General features: G+C 38.6%; 1 protein-coding gene across 1 annotated transcript in view; it reads left to right on the forward strand.

The window, feature by feature from the left end:
* YES1 (v-yes-1 Yamaguchi sarcoma viral oncogene homolog 1) overlaps positions 1–17,288 on the forward strand; it is a 68,733-nt gene that overhangs the window by 11,024 nt on the left and 40,421 nt on the right. Inside the window, exons 6-7 of the mRNA XM_006867279.1 lie at positions 4,408–4,563; positions 4,730–4,909. Coding sequence (XP_006867341.1) covers positions 4,408–4,563; positions 4,730–4,909 — 336 coding nt within the window. The remainder of the gene's footprint in view (positions 1–4,407; positions 4,564–4,729; positions 4,910–17,288) is intronic.

Raw genomic sequence — 17,288 nt, forward strand, 5'->3', positions numbered from 1 at the left:
CTTTGTTACTTTGTTTCATTTCAATGACTGCAATCCCCTTTGTGTAATGTCAGTTATTGTACTTCCTCCCTATGCTGCTTACTTTCATTCCACCCTCTTTCCCAACCCTTCTGAGCTTTGTCCTTAGATAAATAGTGCCCCTTTGATCTTGAATTGTTGACCATTCCATGTTTAGCATACCTTACTAGTGTTTCCCACCCCCCCATTCACCCCCATCCCTTCCCGGTATACTTATCTACCTCTTGACTGAAAATTGAGTCATGAGGGAAATTTCATTTACAGACCTGAAGGGTGACCAAGGGCCATAGTCTCAGGTTCTTCCGGTCTCTTTCTGACCAGTAAGCTCAATCTTTCTTATTTAATTCTGAGTTTTGTTCCATTCATACCTTTGCCCACATTTCTAGATGTGTTTGCAGCAAATGTAAATACCCACGTATAAATAACCTCTGTCAAACCTTTGTATATTTGTGAGTGTATTCCCACAGCCCTCCCATACCCATTGAGTCTGTGTGTCTGTCCATGTATCTACCCATAGATCACTGTTGTTGCAAGGTTATGTTTATAACAGTATTGAACTCTGTTCCCTTTAATTCTTGCTCTCCTTCCTGTGTCTTATCCATTCTGCTCTCTATGGCTCATGCTGGTGTATTTAATCCATTTACATTCAGTGTAATTATCAATAAGTGTGAATTGATTGCTATCATTCATTTTTCTGTATGTTTTTTTTTGGTGCTGCTCGATTCTTGGTTCCACATAATATTTATCGCTGAGTTCACTGTGTCTGTGGGTTTTCTTTTCATTTTCATTTCTGTTATGTGAATACTTAATAAATCTTTCTGATTTTCCCCTTTTTAAAAATTTTGACATGATATATTACTTTGCTTTGAGGTGACAATGTAATTTATTAATTTTTTTCCCTGCTTAAAACAGTCTGTTTTATCTTGAAATCTACTTGACTTCCTTGTCATTTGGAAGTTCTGTATGTACACTATTCCCTTTTTTTGCTTTGTAGTTGACTTCATCATACATTTATATTTCTGGATCTCTGTTTTTAGTCTTGTAGGTTTGTTTTGCTTTAAATACTTCTATATCTGAATTGAGGTCTAGGTGGTGTTATATATGATAATCTCAGGTTGTTGTCTGCTATTGTTGGTTCTCAGTCCAAAGAACATGCTTTAGCAGTTTTTGCAAAGTTGATCTGGTCATTAACAAATTCTTTTAATTTCTGTTTATCAGGAAATTTCCTAAGTTTACTGTCGTATTTGAGGGACAGCTTTGCTGGGTATGAGTCTTGGTTGGCAGCATTTTCCTTTCAGAGTTTTGTATATGTCATTCTATTGTCTTTTGGTCTGCATGATTTCTGCTGAAAAATCAGAGCTTAGTCTTGTTAGTTCTTAGTGGGTAACTATTCGGTTTTCGGTCTTCCTGAGTTGCTCTCAGGATTATTTTCCTTGTTTTTGATTTTGAAAAGTTTGATTATGACATGGCTTGATGATCTTCTTTTGGGATCTATCCTTTTTGGGGTTCAGCTTCTTGTATGCTTGTTTTCTTCCATGATGTTAGGGAAGTTTTCGTTCAACAACTCTTAGACAGTTTGCTCTTGGCTCTTTATTTTCTCTTCCTTTTCTGGTATTTCAGTTACCCATATGTTGTTCCTCTTCATGCTGTCCCACATAACGTGTAGGCTTTCTTCCAATGCTATTCATTCTTTTTTCTGATTGTACTAGCATATTAGTATTAAGAGATTTATTTTCAAGTTCTCCAATTCGGGCTTCCATTGCTTCAAATCTTCTTTGACCTTTTGATGTCTTGTCCAGTTTCTGAAATTTTAGTATTAATCTTCTGGATTTGTAACTGCAGATTTTATGTGGTTTCTAAATTTGCATTTATGTCATCTGTTCATGTAGCATTTTCCTGAATTCTTCCAAACTTTTTTCTGTGTTCCTTGATCTTTCTATCAATCCATTGATGGTACCATTCTTTGAATTATTTTTCACTTAGTTCCATTACTTTTTTTCTTCAGAAATGTTTTCTGTCTCTGCATCTTAGTCATTTTGTTTGAGTCATTCTCTCATTACTTTATGTGAGCTAAAATTGTCTTTTATCTCTGGGGGATTGTGGGGTTGTCATATTTGTAAAAACAAACAGTGCAGTTATTGGACCTGGAGGGGAGAGATTTCTGGTGATCTGTTGCAGTTTAAGAAGTTCAGGAGTTGGAAGGCATGTTACAACAAGAGTTGCTGGCCCTAGTTGGACTCAGCGTTAACTTTTTTCAGGGCACTCAATCTGGAAGTAGTTTATGGGGACCCTTGATGGAACTAGTTTCATTGTCTTGTTAGGAGCACAAGAAAGCTGGAGGCAGGGTGACTTGTTAGATGCTGGTCTGGTGGCTCTGTGGGTTTTGTAGGTTTGAAGCTGAGCCCACCTGAATCCAAGCAACAAATTGGTGCAGCCAGCCCCCCACCTCACACTGGCAGGTATCCAACCATGTGGCTCTGAACTCCTGGAGAGCAGGGCCTGTGCTGGAAGTGGATGAGTGAGGGAGCTGGCCACAACTCTTTCTTCTGAAGTTTAGGTGCAAGAATTTTCATTTGTGTCAGTTGTATTTGGTCTGTCATATCTTTGTTGTAGTGTATCTGTTCAGTATGTCTGCCTAGTCTGCCATCTTTGAGTCCTCATATCTTATTGGAATAGTGTTTACATTGTAGTTCCATTTCATAATATATAAATAACAAGATAGATTATAAAAATAAATTTAAGAAAATAAAAGCAAGTGTTTTATTTATGGATGCTTATTAAGTATGGAGTTCTGATAGCGTAGTGGTTACGAATCGGGCTGCAAACCTTAAGGTCAGCAGTTCGAAACTACCAGCTGCTCCGCGGGAGAAAGATGAGGCTTTCTACTCCCGTAAAGATTTACACCCTCGGAAACCCTGTACAGGGTCGCTATGGGTCGGAACCGACTCGACGGCACTTAACAACAACAACAAATTAAGTAAGTATGTAAGCCAAAAGAACCAATAGATCCGTTTTGGAAGAAGTGCACCCAGAGTGCTCCTTGGAGGCCAAGCTGGCCAAACTTCGTCTCTCATACTTTGGACATATTGTCAGGAGGGACCAGTCACTGGAGAAGGATATCATGTTTGGTAAGGTGGAGGGTCAGAGAAAAAGAGGAGGACCCCCAACGAGATGGATTGGCCAGGTGGCAGCATCGATGAACTCAAGTGTAGCAGCAGTAGTGAGGTTAGCCCAGGACCAGGCAGTTGTTTAGTTCTGCTGTGCATAAGGTTGCTATGGGTTGGTACACTCGATGGCACCTAACAACAACAACATTAAGTATGTAAAACTAAACATGTAACATAAAAAGCTATGTTACATGTCCTTTTTCGTTTCCTTCCCTGTACGGACTGGAGCACATAAGAATTCCTAAAGTATAAATCCAATGAAATTTGGTGATCTGAAGATGTATTGTTCCTGATAAATTAACATGTAGCAACTATAGACTTTCTTCAGTCTTTCAAAGAACTTTGATAGGTATTCAGTATATGAGTCTTTGGTGTCAGAAATTTTCATTGCTTATTTGATATACATAACTGCATCTGAAAGTCTTTAAATGATTAATACTAGGGGAGGGGAAATGTCTTTGATAATTTATTCTTCATTGGCAGCTAATTGTAAACTGAATCTATCAAGTTACTCTAATCTTGATACTAATCAAAAGGGTTACCCAGCAGTGTCGTCATTGTAATAGCACCTGATTAGAATATGATTTTTTGTGATTAGTTACTGGGAATGGGAGGGAATGTATCACATTTACAGTAAGAAAATAAAAGTAGGATTCACAAGTAAAGCCTTTGTAAAAGATCTGGGGTTCCCTGCCTTCATGTCTCCTTATTTAAAAATGGATCTCCTAAATGAAGGATGTTTTCCTTGATTTTTGGTATGTCTTTTATATCAGTGGCTATTAGAAATGACAGTTGACGGGAGCATTCTCTCTGGGAAGAAAAAAACATGATTGTCCAAAGTACAACTTTTGAGGTAGATAGACCTGACTTTTAAAATCAACATCATTGCTTCTAGTTATTTGTGAGCTCAAAAAAGTTACAAAAATTTTCTCATCATTTATATGAGATACTGACTTGTTAAGTGCTGAATTGGCACAGTAGCTAGAATATTCAGTAAGCAGTAACTTAATAAAGTTCTTTTATATCTTTACCTAATCTTCATATGTTTCACTTTTTAAATTGAACATCTTTTTTTGTGTATGTGCTTTTTGAGTAAAACTGATGGTACATTGTTGTTGCTTTTATTTGCTACAATGTAATTTTTTTTTAAACATTAATATATACATCTTAATTTTTGTAAGTAATTATTCATAAAATGCGGTTGTGTTTTTCATTTATCTAGAACATGCTGATGGTTTATGCCATAAGTTAACAACTGTGTGTCCAACTGTGAAACCTCAGACTCAAGGTCTAGCAAAGGATGCTTGGGAAATTCCTCGAGAATCTTTGCGACTTGAAGTTAAATTAGGACAAGGATGTTTTGGTGAAGTATGGATGGGTAAGCAACCTAAACTTTTATTCTTTTGTTTCTGTGCGATAGAGCATAATGCCACAAGTTTTGATAAAATAAAATGTTCACATATTTAAGGTAATTGTTGTTCATTGAAATTTGATCAGAAATTCCCTAAAATGTAGGAAATTAATACAATGTGCTGTTTTTCTAGGTACATGGAATGGAACCACGAAAGTAGCAATCAAAACACTGAAACCAGGTACAATGATGCCAGAAGCTTTTCTTCAAGAGGCTCAGATCATGAAAAAATTAAGACATGATAAACTTGTGCCACTGTATGCTGTTGTTTCTGAAGAGCCGATTTATATTGTCACAGAATTTATGTCAAAAGGTATGTGTATGTTCTTGAACACATGTGTAACTTATTTATTAATAACATATTCCTATTAACTCTTATTTATATTGATGTCTTCATTTCTATGTTTATGCATGTATTTATTGTATAGTGACTTGTAATTTAAGATTTTTATGTAAAAGTTGAAGAGAAAAATCTAACGCTTTGTTTAATAGTTAATTCAGAGTTCCAGTTAGACAGAAGATAATAGAAAGTTTGAAAGAAAAATGCCCACTGTCATTGAGTTGATTCCAACTCATAGCAATCCTATATGGAGTTTGCGAGGCTGTAAATCTTCACAGGAACAGAAAGCCTCACCTTTTTCCAGAGTGAGTTTGAACTGCTAACCTTGTGTTACCAGTCTAATACTTAAACTACAGCACCCACCAGTGCTCTTTAAAAGAAAAACTAGGTGGGCAGAATTTATATTGAATGTAGATTTGACTACATTCTAGAATAGGTAGGAAGTGAAAAATACAATAGATAGGAAGTGAAAAAGAAAAATAGTAATTGTACAATTGAATTACAATAATGCAATCAGAAAGATACATGTAATCAGGTAAAGTTAAGGAAATTCATTTGTTCTCATTTTAATTTAGATATAACCCCTATATTCAGAACCGTAGAAACTTGTCTTTTCCACTATTGTCAATTAAAATGTCTCCATTCCCACAAACCCCAGACCTCATGGTGGGATCTTCAATAATTGATTAGGGCCAGGATTAAGAAAAGGAAGGTTGATGCTCTTCACTCTTTTCCCTGTTATTGTTAATACCAATAAATCTTGGCAGTCACATTTTCTGATATTCTTCCTTGGTTCTTTTTCTAGTCGTCTCAGTTCCAATTTTTTAATTTACCATATGTGGTTAATGTTGAATGGCTTAGACAAACTTGGTTCTATGTTGTGTTTCTAGCTGAATACTTAACAGGCAGAGTTAACAGCAATTATTCATCCACAATCTAAATGCTTTCATGTAGCAAGCATTTGATAAGTGTTCACTGTACTATATGTTGGGAAAGAATGGTAAGTAAGGCATTCTTTTACCCTCAAGGAATTTATGTTTTGGTTGCTCTCAGGACCACCACTGAAACAATACTCCGGACACCTCAGAAGTTCTGTGTCAAATGGTTTCAAATGGACATATGCACACAATATATCTCTCTGTTGCTATGAACAAACACTTCAGTCTCTTGTTAGTCACTTGTAGTTCTAAAATTAGCAAATATGCTGACAATTCCTTTTACCTACTGCAAAAATACAAAGCACCAACCATTCCTCCCATAACTGTCTGTACTCAGCTGGGTTAGGTAATCCATTGCACTGGCCACACAGAACTCAGACACCATACTCACAGTTAATGGAGCTTATGAGGGAAATTCACAGGTAACAATTCAGGGTCAGTAATGCTCTGGGCACAGTTGTTCCAGTCAACTGCTGATAATGCCCACAGGGCACACTGCTCTACCATAACCCTCAGCCTAAAGGCACTCAACCCAACCTCAGTGGCTTAGCAAACCTACCCCTCCCTGAATTTGAGATACCTGAAGGCATCCCAATCTACAAACTTTACTTGCTGGGAAATCCACTGCTGTCTCGTGCTCTGGCTCTTGATTCTGCTGCTGCTGCTTCTCTGCCACTCCTCTGGTGTCACAGCTTTCTGTCCCTGCATCACGGAGGTTCAGTGTGCATGGATCTCAGGGTCCAAAGGACACGCTCCACTCCTGTCTTTTCTTCTTTAATAGTAGTGAGGTCCCCTCTCCTGTTTCTGAGATGGCTCATTTTAAACCCATGCTAGTTTCAAGATTTTGTAATTACGATGGACTCTGCTAACATCCACAGTTGGATCATGTCATCCTGTATCTTCTCCCATTCTCCCACCTTGTCTTACCCAGAACCAGCAGGGCAAAAACGTTGTTTGGTGGGAATTAAAGATTACGACTAGAAGAGACATTAGATAATTCTCTACACTAAACCTATCTGTAGAGGTTTTTATTTAAGTTTGAGTTTGTGTGTGTGGTGAAAATAAACACAACAAAACATTCTTAATCCAACAATTTCTACATGTATATTTCAGTGATATTGATAAATACTTCATGATCAGTGCTCCCCAAACAAAAACTCTCTTTCCTTCCTCCCATCCCACTGATAATCATTAATAATCTTTAATATCTATATATTTGCTTATTTCATAAGTGAGATTATACAATATTTGTCCTTTTATGACTGACTTATTGTACTCAGTATAATGTTTTAGCATGCATTAGGACTTCATTTCTCTCTCTCTCTCTTTTTTTAAAACTTACTGTGAATTGAGTGAAGGTTTACACAGTAGAACATCAGTTTCACATTCACCAGATGATGTCCTTTGTTTCATTACGTAATTACAATCCCTTTCATATACCAACCAAATATTTCCCTCTATTCACTTTAACTGTTGCATTCCTCCCTGTGTCTCCTGCTGCCTTCATCTTTCCTCTGCTAACCTCCATGTATAATGTTTGCCCTGTCCCCCATGTTAACATGTGTCTACCCTCTAGCCCATGAATAATTTTTGCTTCTCATACTACCCCCATAACCACCATAGATTGTGTCTTTTATCAAGAAAACCTTTTTTTTTTTTTTTTAATTCCACTCAGTATGTCCTCCAGCTTTATCCGTTTGTGAGGTGTTTCACTGATTCTTCAACATTTCTTAGTATTCTGTTGTGTGTATGTACCAGCATTTATTTAACCATTTTTCTGTTGATGAGCATTTAGGCTGTTTCCATCTTTTTAATGTGTCCCATATAGACAGCATATTGAAGCATCCTGTTCTCTTGTCCATTCTGCTCTGTCTCTTGATTGGTGCATTCAATCAGTTTATATTCATTGTAATTATCAATAGGTGAGTATATGATTCTTGGTTGGCTGCTTTTTCCTGTCAGAGTTTGTATATGTCATCCCATTGCCTTCTTTCTTGCATTGTTTCTGATGAGGAATCCGAGCTTACTCTTTTGGGTTCTCCTGTGTAGGTAACTTACTTTTTCCTGATCTGCTCTCAGGATTCTTTCCTTGTCTTTGATTGTGGAAAGTTTGATTAGGAGATGTCTTGGTGGTTTTATTTTGGCATCTATCCTGTTTGTAGTTCGTTCAGCTTCTTGTATACTTATCTTCTTGTCTTTCATGATGTTAGAGAGTTTTCTTCCAATAACTCTTCGACAGTTTTCACTGTACAATTTATAGTGTCTTTCTGTTCTGGAAGATCATCTGTAAGTTGTTTCTTTTAAGCTTTCTTCGGATGCTTTTCAGTCTTTTACTGATGGTTCTTCTAGCATACTAGTATTGAGAGATTGTCTTCAAGCTGACTAATTTGGGTTTCCATTGCTTCAGATCTACACCTTTGCTCTTTCAGTGTTTTTTCCATTTCTGAAATTTTAGTGTTAATCTTCTGGATTTCTAATTGCAGATTTTGTATTGTTTTAAAATTTGCATTTATTTTGTCTGTTCTTTGAGTGTTTTCCTGAATTCTTCTAAAGTTTTTTCTGTGATTTCCTTGCTTTTCTCGATGTTTCTGTCAGTCTTTTGGAAGTACCTGAATATCATTCTTTGGAGTTCATTTTCAATTAGTTCCATTACCTTTTCTTCCTCAGAAATGTTCTCTGGCTCTGCATCTTGGTCATTCGTTTTGAGCCATTCTCTCTTGTTTCTTGTGTGAGTTAAAATTGGCTGTTTTTTCCAGGGCACTGCAGGGTTGTCAGATTTATATTTAAATGATGATTGTATGTTGATGTATTGTTAGGCTCTCACCAAATGTCTCCTGTGGGTGTAGTTAGCAAATGGAAGTGTGGTCACTGTTCTTATTCACCATTCGTGCACCTCAGTTTAGGGTTGGTTTGACTGGTGTTGGGTGCTGTCTAGATTTGATCGGGTAGTAGAAGAGTTAGTATTGGCTCCTGCCCAGTGGTTGTTGCTTCAGAAGGTATGGTTCTGGCTGGACTATATAGGCAATGTCTGCTGTCAGGTGGGAAAGAGAAAATCCCTCATCTCTACACATGCATAAGAAAATAATATAGAATAAACCAATAAAGAACCACCAATGAAAAGAGAAATAAGAAATAAATACAGGCAGCAACCAGAAAAAAATATATAGCTGTAAAGACAAAAGAGGGACAGGGAAATGGAGCTATATAAGAGAATAATAAGAGAGAAAATAAAAAATAATAATAAAACACAGAAAAGCTAGAGAGAGTGAAGATGAAAAGAGAATGGAGAGTAGTAAATAGTAAAGAAAGATCAAAAGGGAAAAAAAGAGGAGAAATGAGAAACAGAAGAAAAGAAGCAAAAACAAAAGCAAAGATAGGTTAAAACTCAAGGAATAGAAAGAAGGAGGAGGAGAAAGATTAAATTAAAAAAACAACAGTGCAGTGTTGGACCCAGAGGGGAGAAAACTCTGGGAGATTTCTTTAGTCAGGGATCTCAAGAGGTGGTGGTTGTGGGAAGGATGGGACAGTAGTGTTCCTGACCCTAGATGGAGTCCTAACATACTCAGTGTTATCTATGTTCAAGGCACTCAGTCCGGAAGTAGTTCATGGAGGTCCTGATGGAGTTGGTTTCAGTGTCTGTTTGGACCACAGTGTAGATGAAGGTAGAGTAACCAGTTAAATACTGGTCTGGTGGCTTTGCAGGTTCTGTAGGTGTGGAGCCAAGCCCTCTTGAATCCAGGTACCAAAGCAATGCACCAAAAGGGTATAGCTAGCCCCTGCCTCACATTGGTGTGACTTGCAACTACGTGGCTTCATATTCCTGGGGAGCAGGATCCACACCGGGGATGGGGATGGATGAGTGTGGGACTGTCCACACTTAAGGTCACTAGAGGAGTATGGGGTAAAAGAAGAAAGTGCATCTTTTTACATTGCCTGTGTGAATCTGTTCTGCCAGGCCTCCTCCTTGTGTAAAAGTTGCTCACAAGATGGTCGTGCTGCATCTGGCCAGCCATTCACCAGTCTCACTTTCTCGTCATCCCTGCACGGCCTCGCCTCCCAGCAAACACTCCGTCCACTTCTCTAACCTTTCGTCAAGTTTTTCATCTGTGTCTGTTTCATATGGAGTCCTGGTGTGGTGCTGTGCGTTAATGTGCTAGACTACAAAGTTGGTTTGAACCGCAAAGTCAGCAATTCTAGCTCACCAGGTGCTCCTTGGAAACCTTATATAGGGTCCCTATGGGTTGGAACTGACTTGATGGCACTTAACAACTGTTTCATTTAGTGTCACATTATTTTTGTTGTAGGAAGTTCTGTGCAGTGTGTCTACTACCTATTCTTCCATCTTGCTGGAAATCGTCAAGACTTCATTTCTCTTTATGGCTGAGTAATACTCCATTGAATGTATTTACCACATTTTGCGTATCCATTCAACTGTTGATGGGTATTTCAGTTGTTTCTACCTATTTGCTCTTGTGAAAAGTGCTGCAGTGAACATTGGTGTACAGGTTTCGGTTTGCATTCCTACTTTGACTTCTGGGTGTATACCTAGGATTGGGATTGCTGGGCCAATTGCTAGTTCTATATTCTATGTTGAATTCCATAGTTCAAGCCACTGATTATGTTGCCCCCTCTGCCAGGAATTCATTTTGGTCAGTGATGTAGTTCCATCTAGTGGCAATAGGGGTAACTGCAAGCAACACATTTGCTGTAACAATTGCCATAGAGTTGATTCGATTCATAATGACTTTATAGGACAGGGTAGAACTCCTTAGGGTGTCCAAGGCTGTAAATCTTTACTGGAGCAGACAACTCAACTTTCTCTCTCAGAGTGGCTGCTGAGTTTGAACCTGCTTAACCCACTGTACAATTAGGGTTTCCCCTACCTCCCAAAATGGTGGAAGCCAAAAGTTATGAACTGATACAAGCTATGGATTGCTAGCCAAAACATACCTAAAGCTGCAAATGACATGTCATGTTTTAGAAGGAATTTCAACTGATCGATGTGCCATTTCAAAGAAGTACATGGATGAACTAGAGGAGAAAAGGAACAAGTAGTAAGTTTAAATCAAGATATTGTTGACAAAAGAAATATGACGAAAAGGCTAATGATTTATTTAGCTTTGCTTACTGATTTCAAGACTATTTAATGAGGTAATGTAGGAGAATTCTGTATTAAGATTATTGGGTTACGATTGTCTTCTGATGGGAGATATAGAATACAAGATTATAAAAGTTCCTTCTAGTTTTTTAATGTCTTAAATTCAGTGCTTCATGTCGCTCAGTATAAACCCACTTTTCTGGACAAGCAGGTCTTCTTAATGCTTTTTGTTTCCATTATTTCCTATATGTGGACTTCAGTTCCATTGCTTGGAACTATATACTTCCTTAAGATTCTACTTAAGTCAAGTGTTAGAAACCTCCATTAATATCCCAATCCACTGTGGTCATTATACTCTCTCAGATCCTTGGAATCAGACTCTTCTAGAAATGGTTCAGTCAAAATATGTGAAATGCTTTTAATATACAAGACACCCTCCTCTAGATATAAGGTGTCAAAGAAATAAAGCCACCCAAATAACTTACATTGAATTTGGAGAGAAAAGACAATCTTCTGAAGAGTTCATTTTCAGTATAAAAGTAAATGACAGTTTATTTTACAGCCCCCTTCCTTGAAAGAAGCTTCAGACTAACACATAATTACCAGATGTTTGATACATCCAGTATGTATGATGGAAATTGAGTAAGAAATAGCGCATGCTGGAATAAGTTGAGAAAAATTGATGGGCGAAGCACATCCTTGTACTGGCTTTTAAGGATATGAAAGATATGGATGGGTAAAGGAAGGATAAAGGCATTTTCTCAGACTTAAAGAATATGGGGGAGCATGGTGGCTCCATAGGATAAGAACTGGACTGTGAACCACAAGGTTGGCGATTCAGACCCACCAGCTGCTCCAAGGAAGAAAGATTTTACAGCTTTGGAAACCCTTCATAGGGTCACTGTGAGTCAGAACCAACTCCTTGGCACATAACAACAGGAAAAAATGAGAAGAGGGTGAACAAATGTATGAATGGCAAAAAGCATACATGAAACTTGTTTGAGTCAGAATAAGTAAACCAGTTTGTGAAGAGTGGAAAGCACAGGAAGGTCAAGTCTCAGTGAAGCTAGAGATGTGTGTGAGAACGACTACAGAATGACTTTGAATTGATTTCACTGTTGTTATTTTTACATCACACACAAAAATTTATTTGTAAGGCATTATAAAATCATTTTTTCCTGTTAAGTGCCTTGGAGCATGGAGTTGGTTCTGACTCAAAGTGACTCTGTGTAAGGTTTCTGAGTCTGTAAACCTTTTCTTAAACTTTTACAATAATGGTCTTGTACAACATTTGCCCTTTTGTGATTGACTAGTTTTACTCATCATAATGTTCTCCGGGTTCATCCAAATTATGAGGTGTTTCATAAAGTCATTGTTATTCTTCAGTGTTGCATAGTATTCCATGGTGTGTATTTAGGAAAGTTTATTTTTCCATTGTTGGCACAGAATTCCAGAGAAACTATTTAGCAAAGATCATCAATGGTCAACTAATTGCTAAATTATCAAAAAAAACAAACTGATTGCCGTTGACTCAAATTTCAACTCATAGCGATTTTATAGAACAGAGTATGGTATCCTAAGGGTTTGTTTGGCGATTTTTGTTCAGTACGAGGCTGTAAATCTGTAAGGAAGCAGACGGAAACATCTATTTCCCATAGAGAGGCTGGTAGGTTCCAACTGCTGGACTGTAGGTTAGCAACTGAGCCCTTGGAGCACTGCACCACCAGGGCCCCTAGGTTTCTAAATTAGATAAGTAATTTTTCATTTCTTCTTTAAACTTTTTACGTTTGTTTCAAGGATACCTCTTCAATTTTCCTGCTTTCCTGGCCCTTCATTCTCTGTTACTTTTGCTGATTCTTTCTACCCACCTCTGATGGGGGTTGTGTGTCCTTGAGTCAAGAGCAACTCATAGCAACCTTGTGTGGGGTTTCTGAGATTCAGTCTTTACAGGAACGAAAAGCCTTATCTCCCAAGGGTAGCTGATAGATTCAAATTGCTGACTTTTTAGTTAGCAGCTCAACTCTTAACTTATTATGTGCCTAAGGCTCCTTTCTACCCTCTAGTTGTTGTTAAGTGCTGTTGAGACGGTTCCAACTCATAGTGACCCTGTACAGGGTTTCCAAGGAGCAGCTGGTGGGTTTGAACCACCTACCTCATGGTTAGCAGTCAAGTGCTTACCTTACAGCACCACACAAGGACTCCTAGCATGCTTTAATTTCCCCAGATTCCTTCCTTGGCCTTTGACCTTAGTCTGCATCCTCAGTCTGGCTGATCTCATTCATTTTTGTGACTTTGTTTTTCAGCCTGTTTGCTGATATCTTCTAATCACAGTCTCTCTTCTAACCTACATACTCAAATCTTAACATCTCTCAGCCTTTTCTACCTAGAATGCCCCACAAATACTTCAGAATCAACAAAACTGGAACTATTCATCTCCTGACAGCTACTACTTCTCCTAACATTTGTTGTTGTTGTTAAGTGCTATCTAGTCGGTTCCGACCCATAGCAACTCTGTATAGGGTTTCTGAGGAGGAGCTGGTGAGCCTGAACCCCACCTGACCTTATGGTCACAGTGTCTTTGCAGTCCATTGTCACCGTCCTCTATCTCTTTTCTTGATAATAATATACTCTTCACCTGAGCTCTCAAAGCAGAGCTCTAGAAGCCATCACTGACACCTTCATCTCACTACCCGTATATAATAATTCATTGAATTCTATTGGTCCCGTTTATTAAAACTCTCTGGAATGTTTCTTTCTTTCAATCCTCATAGTCATTGCTGTATTTTAAGCATAATAGTCTCTCTTAGAGTACTGCAGGTCTATGGGATGGTGCACATGGTTTTCTCTTGACTACTAACCTAAAGATTGGTGATTCAACCCCACTCATCAGTACCTTGGAAGAAAGGCCTGCCAATCTGCTTCCATAAAAATTACAGCCAAGAGAACTCTGTGGAACAGTTCTGTGTAGCATATGGGACTGCTTTGATGCTAACAGAAAAACAACTATGGGAATTGTAGCTTACTCTGTTTATGTTGTTTGACTTACCCTGATTTCACTCCTCAGCTTACTATTGGATTGGCTGCTTTTTCAACATAAATTAGAGCATATTGCTTTTCAGCAGAAAACACTTTGTATATAAAGAATAAAATCTATTTATACAAATGTTGTCTGTGTTCTCCTTTCTCTGCAGCCTTCTCATCAGTTGCCGACTTTGTGTTCCTGTGTTGTTTTCAGTTCCTGGAATTTATTTGTATTTCTGTCTTTACTTGTTTCTCTCTCTACCTGAAATTCCTTATCTGTCCCTACTCTTTCTTTAAGATACATCTCCTCTGTGAAACCTTTCTGAGTTTTTCATAGAATTAGCCACATTCATTGTGTCTCCACTGTTTGTACAGTACCTCTTCGGTAACACCTACTGTATAGTCTTTTCATGGGTAGGCACTTAGTTTCATATCTTCTGTACCATTTACAGTGCCTTACATAGAGTGGGCTCAGCAAATGTTTGAATAGGCAAAAAGTGAACAAATGCAATAACATATTTCCCTAAGATAGGTAGACAGAACAGAAGAAACAACACGTATTCTCTGACTAGGAATCTTTATAAACGAAGAGAATAGGGTATTGTTCTATCAACATGGAAAAAAAAAAAAAAAAGGGTTGTTGTGTTTAAACATATTTTGAAATAATTTTAAACTTTCAGAAACCTTATCAAAAAAAAATACAAATAACTCCTGTCTATCTTGAGCTCTGGTAGCATAGTGGTTACGAATTGGGCTGCGAACCTTAAGGTAAGCAGTTTGAAACTATCAGCCACTGTGCGGGAGAAAGATGAGGCTTTCTGCTGCCATAAGGATTTACAACCTCGAAAACCCTGTACAGGGTTGCTATGAGTCAGAACCGACTTGATGGCATATAACAACAACATCATCTTGCAGTCAGACTTGCCAATTGGTACCTATATTAGGGGGGCTTCAAAAAATTCCATCTTTTTTTTTTTTTTTTTTTTTTTCACTCTTAAAAGGGTCAACAGATATAGTTTGGGTTTTATTTGTATTTTTTGTTTTTAAAGCTTTTATTGTGAACGGAGTGATAGTGCACATGGGAGAACATTCGTTTTGCACTCATCCTATCGTATATTGTTTCATTGCAGTGATTTCAGTGTACCATCTTTTAACAGTATTTGCTTCTATTCCTTCTGGTTTTTTGATGTTCAAAAAAATGCTCAGAAATATATAATCATTTAAACAACCAAAGGGCACATTCTGCAAATTTGCCTCCTGGCTGTCAGAACATAGCCTTTCCCTTTCCATGAGTATAGAGTTCTCAGCTGCTCTTATTTCTTCATGCCATCATCTCTGCCTCCATCTCTAGTATTGCTACTTCTCTGGTTAGGGCCCCATATTCTGCTCATGCTCCTGTCCCTTGATGATCCAAGTTCATCAAATTGAGCCTAGGATCCTCTTTTCCTGGAATCTGAGATTAACTACTCCCCCCTTTATGTTACAAAACTACCTTTGGTGGTGGTGGATATGTGCCGTGGAGTCGGTTCTGACTCATAGCGGCCCTGTACAGGGTTTCTGAGGCTGTAAATCTTTACAGGAGCAGAAAGCCTCATCTTTCTCCCGCGGAACAGCTGGTAGTTTTAAACTGCTGACTTTGCGGTTTGCAGCCTGATTCTTAACCACTATGCTATCAGAGAACCTCAAAACTACCTTTACAGTTGTAACAATTGCAATTAGTCATGATAACGGTTGCTCACTGTTGAATCAAACGAATCCTATTCCCGTCTTCTTTGACCAAACCCATCTAAACAAGATGAAAACTATTCATTGGTGTTTCTACCTTCCCCTGCACACTCTAAAACTAAATTCCCTCTTGAAAACTTGTAAACCAGCCACTCGGTGCCTTTGTAGCCACCGCACCTTGCACCCACCCTTTTATGTAGCCAATGTTTTAAGTTGCCCATCCCTGTCAACCCTGTGTACTGAGATGATATGTGATCCTTGATGTGAAAGAATCCTTTCCTCTCAGTTGATATTTTGAGCTACTATATCCATAAGTAAGGAGCTCTGGTAGTGTAGTGGTTACAAATTGGGCTGCTAACCTCAATGTTGGCAGTTCGAAACCACCAGCTGTTCCGCGGGAGAAAGATGAAGCTTTCTGCTCCCATAAAGAGTTACAGCCTCAGAAACCCTGTACAGGGTCACTATGAGTTGGAACTGACTCCACGGCATGTAACAACAACATATCCAGAAGTATAGGTCAAGTTCATTATATTGTAGCAATTTACACTTGGTTCCTTTATCAAATTTCTTTTTCTTCCTCTAGTCAAGCTCTGGTCATCAAGCTATCGAGGCTAGGTCAAATGGGTACTGTCTGCAAATGTGGGCATTCTTGTACGTCTCCACCCACTTCATATCACCTGGATGCTTCACTTGCAGCTCTAGCGCTCTCTGGCTAGGTTAATGTCCATGGGCTCAGGAGTTTCCAAGTCTCCCCAAACTTTGAACCAACCAGCCTTTCCTTTTCTCTCTCTCATCACAAGATCGACAGGAGTCTATGGATCATGGTCAAACTCAGCCCATGTCTTCATTACTGACTCCCCCACTTCCACTCAAATGTAGACCATCATGGTTGCCAGCGAGCTTGCTTACATGCCTACTGGTGTGTTCCCTTTGAAAGGTTTCAGTCTTCCATTATCTTTTTTTGTTGTTGTTGTTAAAAGTTTTATTGTGAATTATGTGATAGTTTACATGGGAGAACATTAGCTTTACATTCATCCTGTCGTTTATCGTTTCACTGCCCTGGTTACAATCCCCTCCATGCATCATCAACCAACCAAAAGGTCTATCCTACAAGCCTGCTCCCTGGTCCTCAGCACACAGCCCCTCTCTCTTTCTGGATCTAAAGTCCCCAGCTGCTCCATCTCTCCACATCATCGTCTCTGCCTCCATCTCTATTGTCACTGTTTCTCTGGGTAGGGTCCCACTCTCTGTTATTCTCCCTTGATGGTCCCAGGGACCTCCGCTCCTAGACTGTAAAGTCAGTCACTCCCCTCCTTGCTACAAAACATCTACCTTTACATTTCCAATCCTCACAATCAGTCCTGATAACAATTATTCACTATTGTATCACAAGAGACCTATCCGCCTTTCCTTTCATCAGCCCCGCTTAGACAGATTGGATACTACTCAGTGGAGATTCTATCTTCCTCCACGCCTTCTGGATCTAGGTTCCCTCCTTTTTTTATATATATAAATGTTTTATTGTGAATTGTGTGATAGTTTACATGGGGGAACATTAGTTTTACATTCA

Source organism: Chrysochloris asiatica, unplaced genomic scaffold (assembly GCF_000296735.1).
Source record: "Chrysochloris asiatica unplaced genomic scaffold, ChrAsi1.0 scaffold00103, whole genome shotgun sequence".
NCBI classification, from domain to species: Eukaryota; Metazoa; Chordata; class Mammalia; order Afrosoricida; family Chrysochloridae; genus Chrysochloris; species Chrysochloris asiatica.